At 40.4% G+C, this 12,429-nt stretch overlaps 1 protein-coding gene across 3 annotated transcripts in view; it reads left to right on the forward strand.

The window, feature by feature from the left end:
* The first annotated feature begins 4,918 nt into the window (after nucleotides 1-4,918).
* The window catches only part of ZNF800 (zinc finger protein 800), a 50,426-nt gene continuing 42,915 nt past the window's right edge, over nucleotides 4,919-12,429 (forward strand). For 2 of the 3 annotated variants that reach the window (XM_030932458.1, XM_010378717.2), the window contains exons 1-3: nucleotides 4,919-5,652; nucleotides 6,097-6,215; nucleotides 11,563-11,658. In XM_030932458.1, the coding sequence (XP_030788318.1) occupies nucleotides 6,155-6,215; nucleotides 11,563-11,658 (157 nt within the window). In that variant the 5' untranslated portion in view covers nucleotides 4,919-5,652; nucleotides 6,097-6,154. The remainder of the gene's footprint in view (nucleotides 5,653-6,096; nucleotides 6,216-11,562; nucleotides 11,659-12,429) is intronic. The other variant, XM_030932460.1, reaches the window with a different exon arrangement.

The following is a 12,429-nucleotide window of genomic DNA, read 5'->3' on the forward strand; positions in this document are numbered from 1 at the left end:
AATCATCAGAATATGTATGTAACTGGAAGCACAGGCCCTGGACTCAGATAGATTTAGGTTTAAAGATCTAGGTCTAGCTCAGACACCCATTGTCTGTTTCCTTATTGGTAAAATGGGATAATATCTAACCCAGGATCTTTGTAAGGATTTGATGGAAAAATAAACAGCACTTAGCATGTTGAGTTCAGTAAGTGACAAAATTATCATTAGCTATTATTAGATTGCAATACAGCTAATATTTTTATTATTATTGTAATAGCTAACTTACTATAACAAAAACCCTTTTTTCCCCATGGAATTCGCTTAAATGCTACATGAAATGCATTTAAATGAAAGATCTGTAAGATATGGTTTGATAGCCACAAGGCAGCATGGTACATGCATCATTGTGTCATTTGGTCGGCAAGACCTATGAGTGCCTTTAGCACAGGGAATGGAAGATACGAAGCTATGTCAGCAGTTCTCCAGTAGGCAGCTTACCTCCAGGGTAGCAACCCAGTTATATCTACTCCCCACCCTCCTTAAAACAAGCATTTTAGGGAAAGGATTATCTTCATTTTTCATGTTATGTTATTTGCAAAATACTTAGGTGTTATGTTCTACATAATTGATAACAGATCAACAATTTAATATTTGTCCCTCTAAATCAATTTTTCTATGACCTTTCTACAATCTCAGACTCTATCTTGGCTCATAATTTGATTTCTGCATCATTTTGGATTTAGTTATGTGTGGTAAAATGCCACATCATAATCAAAGCTGTCAAAATCTGGACCAGAGTACACAGGTCCTTTAGGAACTATAATTGCTTCTAGATGTTAGGTTCTTATGCTGTGTTTTAGTGGGATCTGCTTAGAATAGATGGAAAACTAAGAATGAATCTTAAAACATTTGATGAGAAAAACAAGTTCAGCAAGAAAACTTAAGGAATCACCAAAATGTATTTATAGAAGGCCACCAGACTGACTCAGTCAGTTGTAAGAATAAGTCTGACTAGTGTTTCCTTGTTTTACTGTTCTTAAAAAAGCATTAAAAAAAATCAGCAGCTTTAATTAGCTAGTATTATTTTCAAAATAATTATATATTGTGAGAGATTAAATGTGAAAATCATCACAATAATTCTTCCTATTCCTGAATGCATATCCTTTTGCAATTTGATTTTGCTGCTTCGGCAAGTCTGAGTGTCTACTTCCTGAATTTAGGCTGGCTCTTTGACTTGACTAACAAAATGTAGTGAAAGTGTTGTCATATAAATTCTGAACTGAGGGCCTCAAGAAATCTTGTAATTTCTACTCTCTACTGGCTTGGCATGCTGCCACTGTATGAGGAAACCCAGGCTAGTCTCCTTGAGGTTGAAAGGCTACAAGAAGAGAGGTCCAGCCAACAGCCAACACCAAATACCATGTGACTGTACCCAGTCAAGCCGCTAGATGATGGTAGCATCTACGTGGGTCACCCTAGACAAGGCCAGCCCAAATTATTTATCTTCAGAATTGAGAGCACATAAAATGACTTTAAGCTACCAATTCTGGGTGGCTATACAGCAATAATATACTGTATATGTGTATGTTTGAGAGAGAGAGAGAGTGTTCTCACACCTTGAGGACGAGAGAATTTTAAACTATAAAATGGATTTACATTAACGATTACAATGTACTTCTACACTTTTAGGATAAAAAAGTAATGTGTCACCTAGGTTGCTGCAGTGAACAATGAAAGGGAAGGCAGATCATTGTTTTGGGATGGTTTGTGTGCATTGTTTTTAGAGGTAGGGTGATAATTCCAGATGATGTCTAAGGTTCCCTTAAGCTCTAGAGCCCTGTGAAATTTCAATTAAATTCTTGTAATTTAGCAACTCATTTCCACTTCATGAACTTGCACATAGCATTTTAATACGCAATACCTTTCACAACTGGCAGGATCTACTGGCTTGTCTTTCACATACAATGTGAACCAAAACAGCTATGGCATAGTGAAGGTAGCATAGTATAGACAGTACAGTGTGATGGCTAAGTTCACGAGTTCCAGAGCTAAACTGCTTGCGGTCAAATGATGGCTCAGCTACCTATCAGCTGTAACCTTGGTGTATTAGTCCATTCTCACATTGCTATAAGGAAATACCTGAGACTGGGTAGTTTATAAAGAAAAGAGGTTTAATTGACTCACAGTTCTGCATGGCTGGGGAGGCCTCACTTACAATCATGGCAGAAAGCACCTCTTCACAGGGCAGCAGGAGAGAGAATGAGTGCCAGCAGGGGAAATGCCACATGCTTATAAAACCATCAGATCTCATGAGAACTCACTAGCAGGAGAACAGCATGAGGGAAACCACCTCCATGATTCAGTTACCTCTCACTGAGTCCCTCCCACAACACGTGGGGATTACAGGGACTACAATTCAAGATGAGATTTGGGTGGGAACACAGACAAATCATACCACTTGTTAAGTCATCTAAACTCTCTTTACCCCAGTTTTCCCACCTGTAGAATGGAAGGATAGCAACACCTCATTAAATTGTTGATAGGATTAAATGAGCTAATATTGAGTTTAAAACATATTAACTACTCAATACATGTCAAATAGTAGTACTGTTAATTATAGTAGGGAGTAATCTAGGTCCTGACCCCAAGTTCCTACTGACTGGCACATTACTTAATCTCTCTGGGTCTCAATTTTTGATTCTTTCTTTCTTTTCTTTTTTTTTTTGAGACGGAGTCTCACTCTGTTGCCAGGCTGGAATGCGATGGCACGATCTCGGCTCACTGCAACCTCCGCCTCCGGGGTTCAAGCGGATTATTTCATTTTTATAGATATGTTTAATATTTGTTTTACCCACACGCACATTTAATCTTGACTCTAATTCTAATCTTTCAAAGATTGTCTAAACTTACTCTGTTAGCAAGCAATTTTGAGGACTCTCTAGTACTGATCACTTTGCATTAGAATATAACACTACATTTGCTCACGAAACATACTGTTGTGTTTTTTTTTTTCTCACACCTGGTCAGCAAACAACTGATATATCTGAAGCAAAGCTTTTTCAGGGTTAGGGCAATTTAGACTTGCATATTCATTTTTAAGCCTATGACAAATATGTTTATTAAAAGTAGGAAAAGATCCTCTGAAAATGCAGAAAATATTTTACCTCACATTTTACCACTCAAAGATCTCCAAGATAGATATTTTTATGTTTCTTTCCGTCTTTTTTCACTGCATTTTTTGGAGTGACATTGCGCTTTATTATTGTATACCGTTTTTCATGATTACAGCCTTCTTACTGCGTTTCAAAATCAATTCTTCTCCTTATTAAAGTTTTATATACTTAATTTACAAGTTTTGCAAAGTATACAGAATAAAGAAAATAAAAATCGTTCATAATTGCACTGTTACAGCCCACTGTTAAAGTATCACACTTCAAAATACTTCCTTTTTGTTGCTTAAGCATATCCTTTACAACCAAATTTTATACAAAATGTGATTTTTATTGGTTGCATAACAAACACTATCACAGAAGTTATCATAACTTATTTTACATTAATTTATGAACTGTGGCATTTCATATTTTAGTTTCACGTTAAGTGATGCCTCTCGACTATTGGACCGATATATATGATCATACCGCTTATGGGACTGGTTAATGTGTGTTTAAGATCATCTTTCTATCCCTTTCTTGTCATCCCCTATAATCAAACTGCTGCAATCCCCGGAGACCTAATGCAAACGCTTCACCTCCTGGACCCAAGCCATCCACCACCGTCCCCCACCCTCTGCCTCAGCCTCTCATGTAGCTGGGACCACAGGCACGCGCCATCCTGCCCGGCTTTTTTTTTTTTTAAATTTGGTTGAGAGGGGGTTTTGCCATGTTGCCAGGCTGGTCTTTAACTCCTGGGCTTAAGCGATCCTCCCGCTTTGACCTCCCGAAGTGCTGGGATGACAAGCACCAGCCACTGCGCCTGGTTTTTAAAGTAACAAATGTATTAATTTACAAACTTTCCTTTGGATTTTGAAAACTAAACTTTTTCTCTTCTAAACAAAGTCTATCTACTAAACTTCAGTTTTTCTAGGACCCCGCACAATGGCAGCTTAAGTTGGACCAACTGGAAAGGTTTTCAGTGGATCTTGGGGAAGATCGGAGATAAGGCGAATGGGCTTTATTCTCTTAAAATTTCCTGACCGACAGTGGACACATATTTGCTTGATGTCACCAAGAGCAAGAATTAGGTTCCAGGAGCTGGGAGGAAAACGACGGGGGCGGTTCCCTCGCCCCCAAGAAGCGGTCCTCGGTTGGCAGAATTTGACAGATGACTGGGATCTTCGGGGATTTTCCAAGCAGGATACGGGCGCAGAAGAGGAGGGAAAGGGCGTGAGCTAACGTGACCCAACTCCACTTTCAGGTTTGAGAAGCGGAGCTGCCGGGATAAATACCCATCTGCTACCAATAGATGCTTTCCCTCCCTTGGGCCTGATAAAACAACCCCCAAGTTCCGGGAGGCACGCTTCGAAAATTGTTGGCAAGAAAAAAATAAGTTCAACTTTTGCCATTTAGCAATGCACTGACAGCCTTTTGGGGATCATCACTACTTACGGCTCATACATCTGCTCACCGCTTCCTAACCCCTCTCCTAACCCTCCCCGAGTTTCAGTTCCACGGAACAGAGAACGCCGAGAGCAACAGTTTGGTGGCGGAGCAACCCGTCTCCGTGGGCGCGCACGCCGCACCGCAAACCTCACACCTCACCCTGGGCTTCGGCTCTCGGTCGGCCCGAGACTCCGGCCGCGGCCCTGGTGTCCCCTGCCCCGGTTTCCTCCTTTTGGACACGGCCCTCGCGCCCGCGGACCCTGTCCCCTCCCCACCGGCGGCAGCGGGTACAGCGCGTCGCCTCCGCACAAGCGGGGGCGCCAACCGGGCGCATGCGCGCGGCGCTCCCGGGCGTGCCGGCCACACTACCCCCACCCACTCAGTGAGCTTGTCACTTCCTGCCCTCGCCCCATCTCCGTCCGGGGTCAGTCAGTCGCTCCCTGTCGCTGCCGGAGAGTCTCTGCTTCCCCCTTCCTACGCGCTCCGCGGCGGTAGCTCGGGCTCTCCGGAGGAGTGGACGACAGAGAAAAAGAGAGACTGACTTAATAAAGTTTCCTGAAACAACAACTACCACCGAAAAGGCCCAAGGTGGGGGGAGATCCCCATTCTTCCCCGCCCCTCTCCTAAAGCCTGAGGGACCGTTGCAGGTGGAGCGGCGCTGGAAGGACCCGGGCTGCGGCGGCAGCCGTTGCCCCAGCGAGGGGAGCCTCAGGTCCTACCCGCTCCGGTTCCGGCTCCTTCGGTGGCAGCGGCGCCTGCTGCCGGGCGGTTCCTCCTGTCAACTGCCTCCGCCCGCGCGCCACCCGCCTAGCCACACAGCGCGGAGGACGCCGTAAGCCGCCGCCGCCGCAGTCGCCTCGGCCCGCGGAGGGACGTGGTGAGCTGTGGCGCTTCCGCGTCAGCGCCGGCGGGGACTCTTTGGGAACGCGTCGGGCCCGAGTCCCGGTTCCCTCGCGTGGTCAGCAGAGGCTGCGCCAGGTGGGGCCCGCAGCTGCCTCCCACGCCAGGCTGTCCCCGCGGCTGCCCGGCCTGCCTGCCTTCCTTCCGCCCGCCGGCCCGCCCTAGGAGTTGAGTAAGTTGGGCGCACTTGGTTGTGGGAACGGGATCTCCGCCAGGGAGACCCCAACGCACGTGCGTAGCGGGAGGGCGCGGCGTGAGCCCGCGGTCGGCGGGAGCGGCACCTCCGTAGTCCCAGAGCCCGGCGGTCCCCGCCGCGCTCCGCGCTCCTTCTCCGCGCGCCTGCCCGGGACGGCGAGGCCGCAGCCGCCCGCGCAGCTGGCCAGGCCTTCGCCCTGCGCTGCGCACCCGAGGCTGCGTTTCCGGGTAGGGCGATGAACCTGTGTAGGGTGTTTGGGCTGCAGGAGGGTTTGTGCGTCTTTCTGTTTTCTTTTCGAGAGGGAGGTGCGGGTCCGTGGAGGGAAGACGGATGGCTTATGGTGGGAACGTATCTGGAAAATGCAACCAGTACCCCCCAGGAAGTTCAGGGCGAGTGACGGGTTTGTGCTTCTTTCAACAGCCACGCCGCAATGAAGAGCTTCTTACAGTGAAAGGAAAGTAGGTCGAGTCCACTGAAAATGCCTTTAAGGGACAAATACTGTCAGACTGACCACCATCATCACGGATGCTGTGAACCAGGTAGACCCCTCTTCGTCCCCAGTTGCTTTGCCCTCCATCAGAGCCACTCTGCCTTCTCTTTCTTTCTAGTTTTTTTTCCCTCCTGCCCCAGTAGTTATTCTTAGGCAGGCTATAATATTCCCCAGCATAAGCCAGTTATGAAGCTAAAAGCTTGTACAAACAAGAGGTCTCCCCTGCTTGATCCCTTAAAAAAAAGTACTACAAGTGTCACCTTAAATCATTTCCACAAGATCAGTCGCTCAGTCTTTTTTCTTTCTCTTTCAAGGCATCCTCCAGTTAATATACTCCTATGGTCTGTAAGTGTTTAAAACTGAGGAGAAAGGAAAACGTAGAATACTAGATTTATTGTCCTGAAATTGTTTCACTGAAACTTTAAAAATTAAAAGTTTCTTAGGCATTTTTATTAACAAGTAGTTCGGAAAGTCTAAAAGTGAGTTTAGTTTGGGTTTTAAAAGTTTGTTGAACTCATTGGGAGAATCAGGTTTTGCTAAGTGCAACCTTTAAAAAAATTTCTTGGGCAGAACATATTATATTGCAAAATAAAAGAGAAATCTCTTTTTTTATTTGGGTAGAATACATAATTATTTCCAGGGTATTTTATGGAATGAAACTTGCTTTAGTTGAATTTATCATGTGAAAAAGTTGTTTTTCGGAGTCTCATAAGGAGTACTAGCAAACTTTAATTTGATAAACTTGATATACTGTTGACAAGTTTTTTCTGCCTAGAACTTTGATATGCTTTATGGCAATCATTAAAAGGTATAACTTAAAAGGGAATCATTGAATGCATACCATCACTAAATCAAATAAAGACTGTGCTCTCCTAGTTTAAAGGCAGATGTTTATCATTACTTTTGACCTAAAAGTTATCAGATTTTTAATACATTTGCTTGCTTTTTGTTGGAATATTTTAGCTTCACTTATATGCTTGGATTTTATCACAGTAGAGTTCATTTTAGGTAATTTTCTGATTAATGGAAAAAAATATCAGTAGAAGGGAAGAGCTTCCTTTTTAAGAAAACTTTGCTACAGATGAGGATAAAATTCGTACTGCAACCCTATCTCTACTGTACTTTGCTGAGATCAGTTATAACTTACCTCTACTAATAAAACAGGCAATCCTTGGATGGGATCCAGTTTCTTTTGAACTGCTTTAACGTGTTTAACTTTCAGGACCCTTTCACACTGCATATTTTGTGTATTTGAACTGCAGATATATCACTTATGTTTTACTGATGTTGAATGGAGTTTGCTAGTTTTGAACTATACAGATGTGAATGCCATTTAACCTCATATTCCACTGACCTTTTCGTCTAGATTTTTTTTTCTTTTTTCTGAGAACACTTCTAATCATTGAAATTGAATTAGTTAATGAAACCATCTTATTTAGGAAGAAATTTATTTGATCATTCATTTCTTTAACAAATTGTTATTGAACACCCGTTGAGAGCTAGGCACTGTCGAAGGCAATGGGGATATCAGTGGTGAACCAGACAGATAAGGTCCTTTTTTTATAAAATGTTTGAGTGGGAAGAGTTAGACATAAAGAAGTAAACAAAGAAGCTAATTTGTGATTATACCTTTTTTAGTATGTTCTGGTAGTGGAAGTTTTCTGAAGACTTTAATGTCTTTTAAAGATATTTTCTAGACTTGAACTTTTTAATGTGTATTGAAATGTTTTTGCTTTTTTTTTTTTCTCCCCAACTAGCAGGAACTCGGATAAAATTGTATTAGTTTAAAATTTTCATCATCTTTTACTAGAAACTTTTTCCATGCAGGTTAATTCTCAGACTTATCACATCAACAGTAGTTACTGTTTCCTTGCCTTCTTAACTTGAATCAAACTTTCTGAGAATTTTGTTGAATGAAAAGCTAGAAGTTTGTTAACTTATAGGGTAGTTCACTGTCATTATTTCAGGGGAAGGCATATGCTGAGTGGGTAGGATATTTCCACAACTGAAAGAAATACGTTGTAGTGTGATAGCTTTTAAAAGAGCATGTCCACAGATGGAGGGAAGATGACATAATGTTTAATAAAAATCTGTCCACATTTGGATTATGAATACTGGGTGAGTCTCCAGAGGAGATCGGTATATTCCTGATGAGACCATTCTGCCTTGAAGAGATAGGTCAATTTATAGTGAAGGGTGGCACTATAACTCTGACGGTGTATGTTTTCTTAGTTATGTTTTAAGATTTTATTAATAGAAATTTCCAAACCTTCAAAACTAGATGATATGAGGAACTTGATGTAACCATCACACAACTCCATCAGTTGTTGTTACATGGACAATCTCTTTTCTTCTATGTTCTTTCCTCCCCTCCTCCCCCAATCACACTCACTACCTTCCACCTACTCTCTCTCCCCCTAGTATTTGTAAGCAAGTCCCACACGTCGTAAGTAGAAGAATCTTTTAAGGGCCTTGTTTTAAGGGAGGAGAGACTCTTACAAAAGTCAGTGTTACATTCTGGGAAGTGTGTTTTTGAAAGAGTATAAGGAAAAATGTTCTGAGGATTTGGGTTGTTTGGTTGGAGAAAGTTTGTTTTTTTTTCCCTAAATGGTCATGTAACCTGGGTGGGTCTGATCTTGGGAGGATGATAGGATATGTAAGAAGCAATTTTATAAAGTATTAATATAATAAAGTTTTCTAGAGTTGAGTATGTTTTCAAGTGAAGGAAGAATTGTTTCTTTAGAGTGGGAGCTACACAGATGTGTATTACCAAGTGGTTGTGTCCAGGCACAGCTAAGCTAATCCCGGGCTTATTTTGAATGTTATCTCAGGATGTGTATGTGTTCTGGTGGCAGTAGTGTTCTGAGGGTGATGGGTAAGAATATTTTGCTTTAGCTTTAAAATGAGGTACTGTCATGTGGAAGTGGAAGTTGGTGTATTTTATATAGAAGGTTTTCTGGAACACATTTGTAAATGAAGGAGGTCTAAGGAGAAGAGTATGTTTTTCCCAGTATCCATCCCTAATTTATTTCGGTTTTTTCATTCTCCAATTCTAGAATTCTTGTAACTGATAGAGGGAGACTTTGAAGCATTTAGTTTTTTACATTTGTGTGGGTTTTCACCCTCTTTTTTGTAGTTATCATTTCTTTTTTGTAAGTAGTTACCAGTTGCTATAATGTACAAATAGGAGAAATCAATTTATTCAAGTAGATGATACTGGTCTGTTTACAAACTTCTGTTTTCCTAAGAGGTTTAATTCTCTTTGATTTTGAAAAAAGATTTTTTAGTTTTTGTTGTCAGGAAAGCAACTGATGGATGCATGTTGATGATAGTGATGGTAGAATGTTTATTGAGCACTTCCTATGTCCCAGGTTCTGTTTTAAGCAGTTGACCTGCAGTAGCTTATTTAACCCCTATACAACCCTGTAATTTAAGTACTTCGAAAATCTCTATTTTAAATCTGAGAAAAGAGAAATCAGAGAGTTTAATTTGCCCTAATTGTATCTAGTAAATGGCAGAAAAAGAATTTAAACACAGACAGTCCAGGTCTGGATTCTTGTGTTCTTAATCACTGCAGTTAGTGCCAATGTCAGACATTCTCAAAATGAGTGTGTGTGTGTGTGTGTGTGTGTTCTTAATTAATCAAAAATACACCTAAATTAATTAATTAATTAATTTAGAGATTTGCTGTGTTGCCCAGGCTGGAGTGCAGTGGCATGATCACAGCTCACTGCAACCTCTCTGCCTCCCGGGCTCAAGCGATCCTCCCAGCTCAGCCTCCCAAGTAGCTGGGAGTACAGGCATGAGCCACCACACCTGGCTAAGTTTTGTATTTTTTGTGGAGATGGGGTCTTGCCATTTTGCCGGGCTGGTCTTGAACTGCTGGGCTCAAGTAATCCTCCTCCCTCAGCCTCCCAAAGTGCTGGGATTACAGGCCTGAGCCACTGCACCAGGCCACGTGTCTCTTAAAATTGGGGAAAATTTGTTTGATGAAATGAGTTGGTCCAAAACATCATTCTTCTTGTTTGTGTACACTGAGCACTAAATTTGAAGCATAAAGGAGAATCTAAGCCTGTATCTATATACATAATACAGTAGGCTAGTTTAGCCCCCTTATCAGAAAGCTAAGTACTGTCCAAGACTAAACCCTGAAGCAAGAGTAGCACACATTGTTGGAATGACCCTTCATTTCTCCTCACCCTAAGTGGATGATCCTGCGTTACAATGGTCATAGTTGAGTACAACATTATAGCATATTTAAAAAAGAGATAATTAAAATGGTCAGTTTTTCTCCATCACAACCGTCTCTATTTGATAGCTGATGAAGAAACCCAGTTTTCCTTTTCTTTTGCCTTTATTCATATTACTGTAATTTATTATGTATCTATACTACTAATCTGAGAATCTTGGGAATTAGGGATATATAAACCTCTTTATGTAAAAATGAAATTTTTAATTTTTAAAATGGAAAGATTATTTTTACTTATTGTAAAAATGTGTCCTTTCTAAAATGCATACTTCTAAAAACCAGACTCTGAGGCAGCATTGAAGTGTGAGGCAGAAAGCAAACATTATCCCTGAAAATCCACCCTAACAGCATTTGTACATATATACAAATATATATTAAATTTATATATTTCTGCATGTACCTATGTACTAATGTAAATAGGATCATATTCTATAACCTGTGTTTGTTGCTTAACAATTATTGCTATGCTTTGTTGTGAATACACATAGAACTAGCTCATCCTTTCTAACAGTCATGAAAAAGTCTGTTTCATGGACATTTCATAGTTTGTTTAATCTGGTCACTATTAAGAAACTTTTAAGTTGTTTGAAATTTCTCTCAATTATATACAGTGCTGCAGAGCACTACAGTGAACATTATTCTGCATCCATCATTGTGCACTTGTTCAGTTATTTCTTTAGGCAGTGATTTTTGACATTTTGCTCATAAATATCCAGAGTTATACCAGATTATCCAAAGGATTTTGGAATGGTTAAGTGTGGCTAGGCCACCATTGCCTTAGAATTTTGATTAAATGTAGTGGTTCCTCTTTAAGGGGAATAAAAAGGCAAACATGAAGAATGTGTACTAAATAATACCAAAATAGTAAGGTCTTTGTATTGAAACCTAATATCTAGCCTTAAGTAGCCTTAATTTAGCCTTTAATGGAGAATAGTTTTAGTTTTTTTCTCCATTGTTTCATTTTGCCTTACAAAGATGATGGTTAATTATATGTATATCTACATATTATATATATGTGTGTGTGTGCGGGCACAAGTGTGATTATCCTTAATGTAATTGTAGAAAGCCATTGTTTTACTTTAATAGTAAATGATTTAAATAACCCTTTTTTTGTGGGGATTGGGGTGGGTGTTTGTCTTCCATGTAGTTTATATCCTGGAACCTGGAGATCCTCCTTTGTTACAGCAACCACTACAGACATCCAAATCTGGTATTCAACAAATAATTGAGTGCTTTCGATCAGGTATGAATGTTTTAGGATATATTTTTCAATCTTCACATAGTAGTTAAAAACTACCTAGAAGTCCTTAGAAGTAATTTTTAAAAAACATTAAAATGTATATGTTGGCTTTCTTTATAGAATATTTAAAATTTTCATATTTTAAAAAAGTGGATGTATAAATATTGACTTGATCTAGAGATTATTCTTTAGTACTATATATGGTATATTAATTTTAAAATATATTTGTTTAGTATGATTTAAAGAGATATATTATGTGGTGTATTTTCTGGTAAAGCACAGTTCTTAAAGATCCATTGATATCTTGTGGCACGTTTTGTGTAAACTCTCAAAAGGCAGTAAATTATTCTGGGTGTTCATGAGCTTTGGTACAGTAGATTACTCAGAATGTCTGAGATGTCAGTTGTTCTAGATTAATTACCTTATTTATGTTTATGTGATTCGCCTTCTTCTCCCTAACCCTTGAGTTTGTGGAGTTTTGGTATCTTTAATAGAGCACAAGATAGAAGAAAGACAGTATTCCCGCCCTGGTATCTTCAGATACATTTGCTTAGATTTTATTTTCGTTAGCTGATAATAAGAATTAATTTTATAATAAATATAATTGTGTAATTGCAATCCAGTGTTTTAAAATAGGTGTTACTTACAACGTGTAAAATGATTGGGAACTGTTAGCACCCCTGTGTTATCAGTAAGATGTTAGGTTGCTGTGATTCCTATAATCCACTTGGCCACCCCTTGTATATTTGGCTTCTCTGACATTGCAGACTATTC

Source organism: Rhinopithecus roxellana, chromosome 6 (assembly GCF_007565055.1).
Source record: "Rhinopithecus roxellana isolate Shanxi Qingling chromosome 6, ASM756505v1, whole genome shotgun sequence".
Taxonomy (NCBI): domain Eukaryota; kingdom Metazoa; phylum Chordata; class Mammalia; order Primates; family Cercopithecidae; genus Rhinopithecus; species Rhinopithecus roxellana.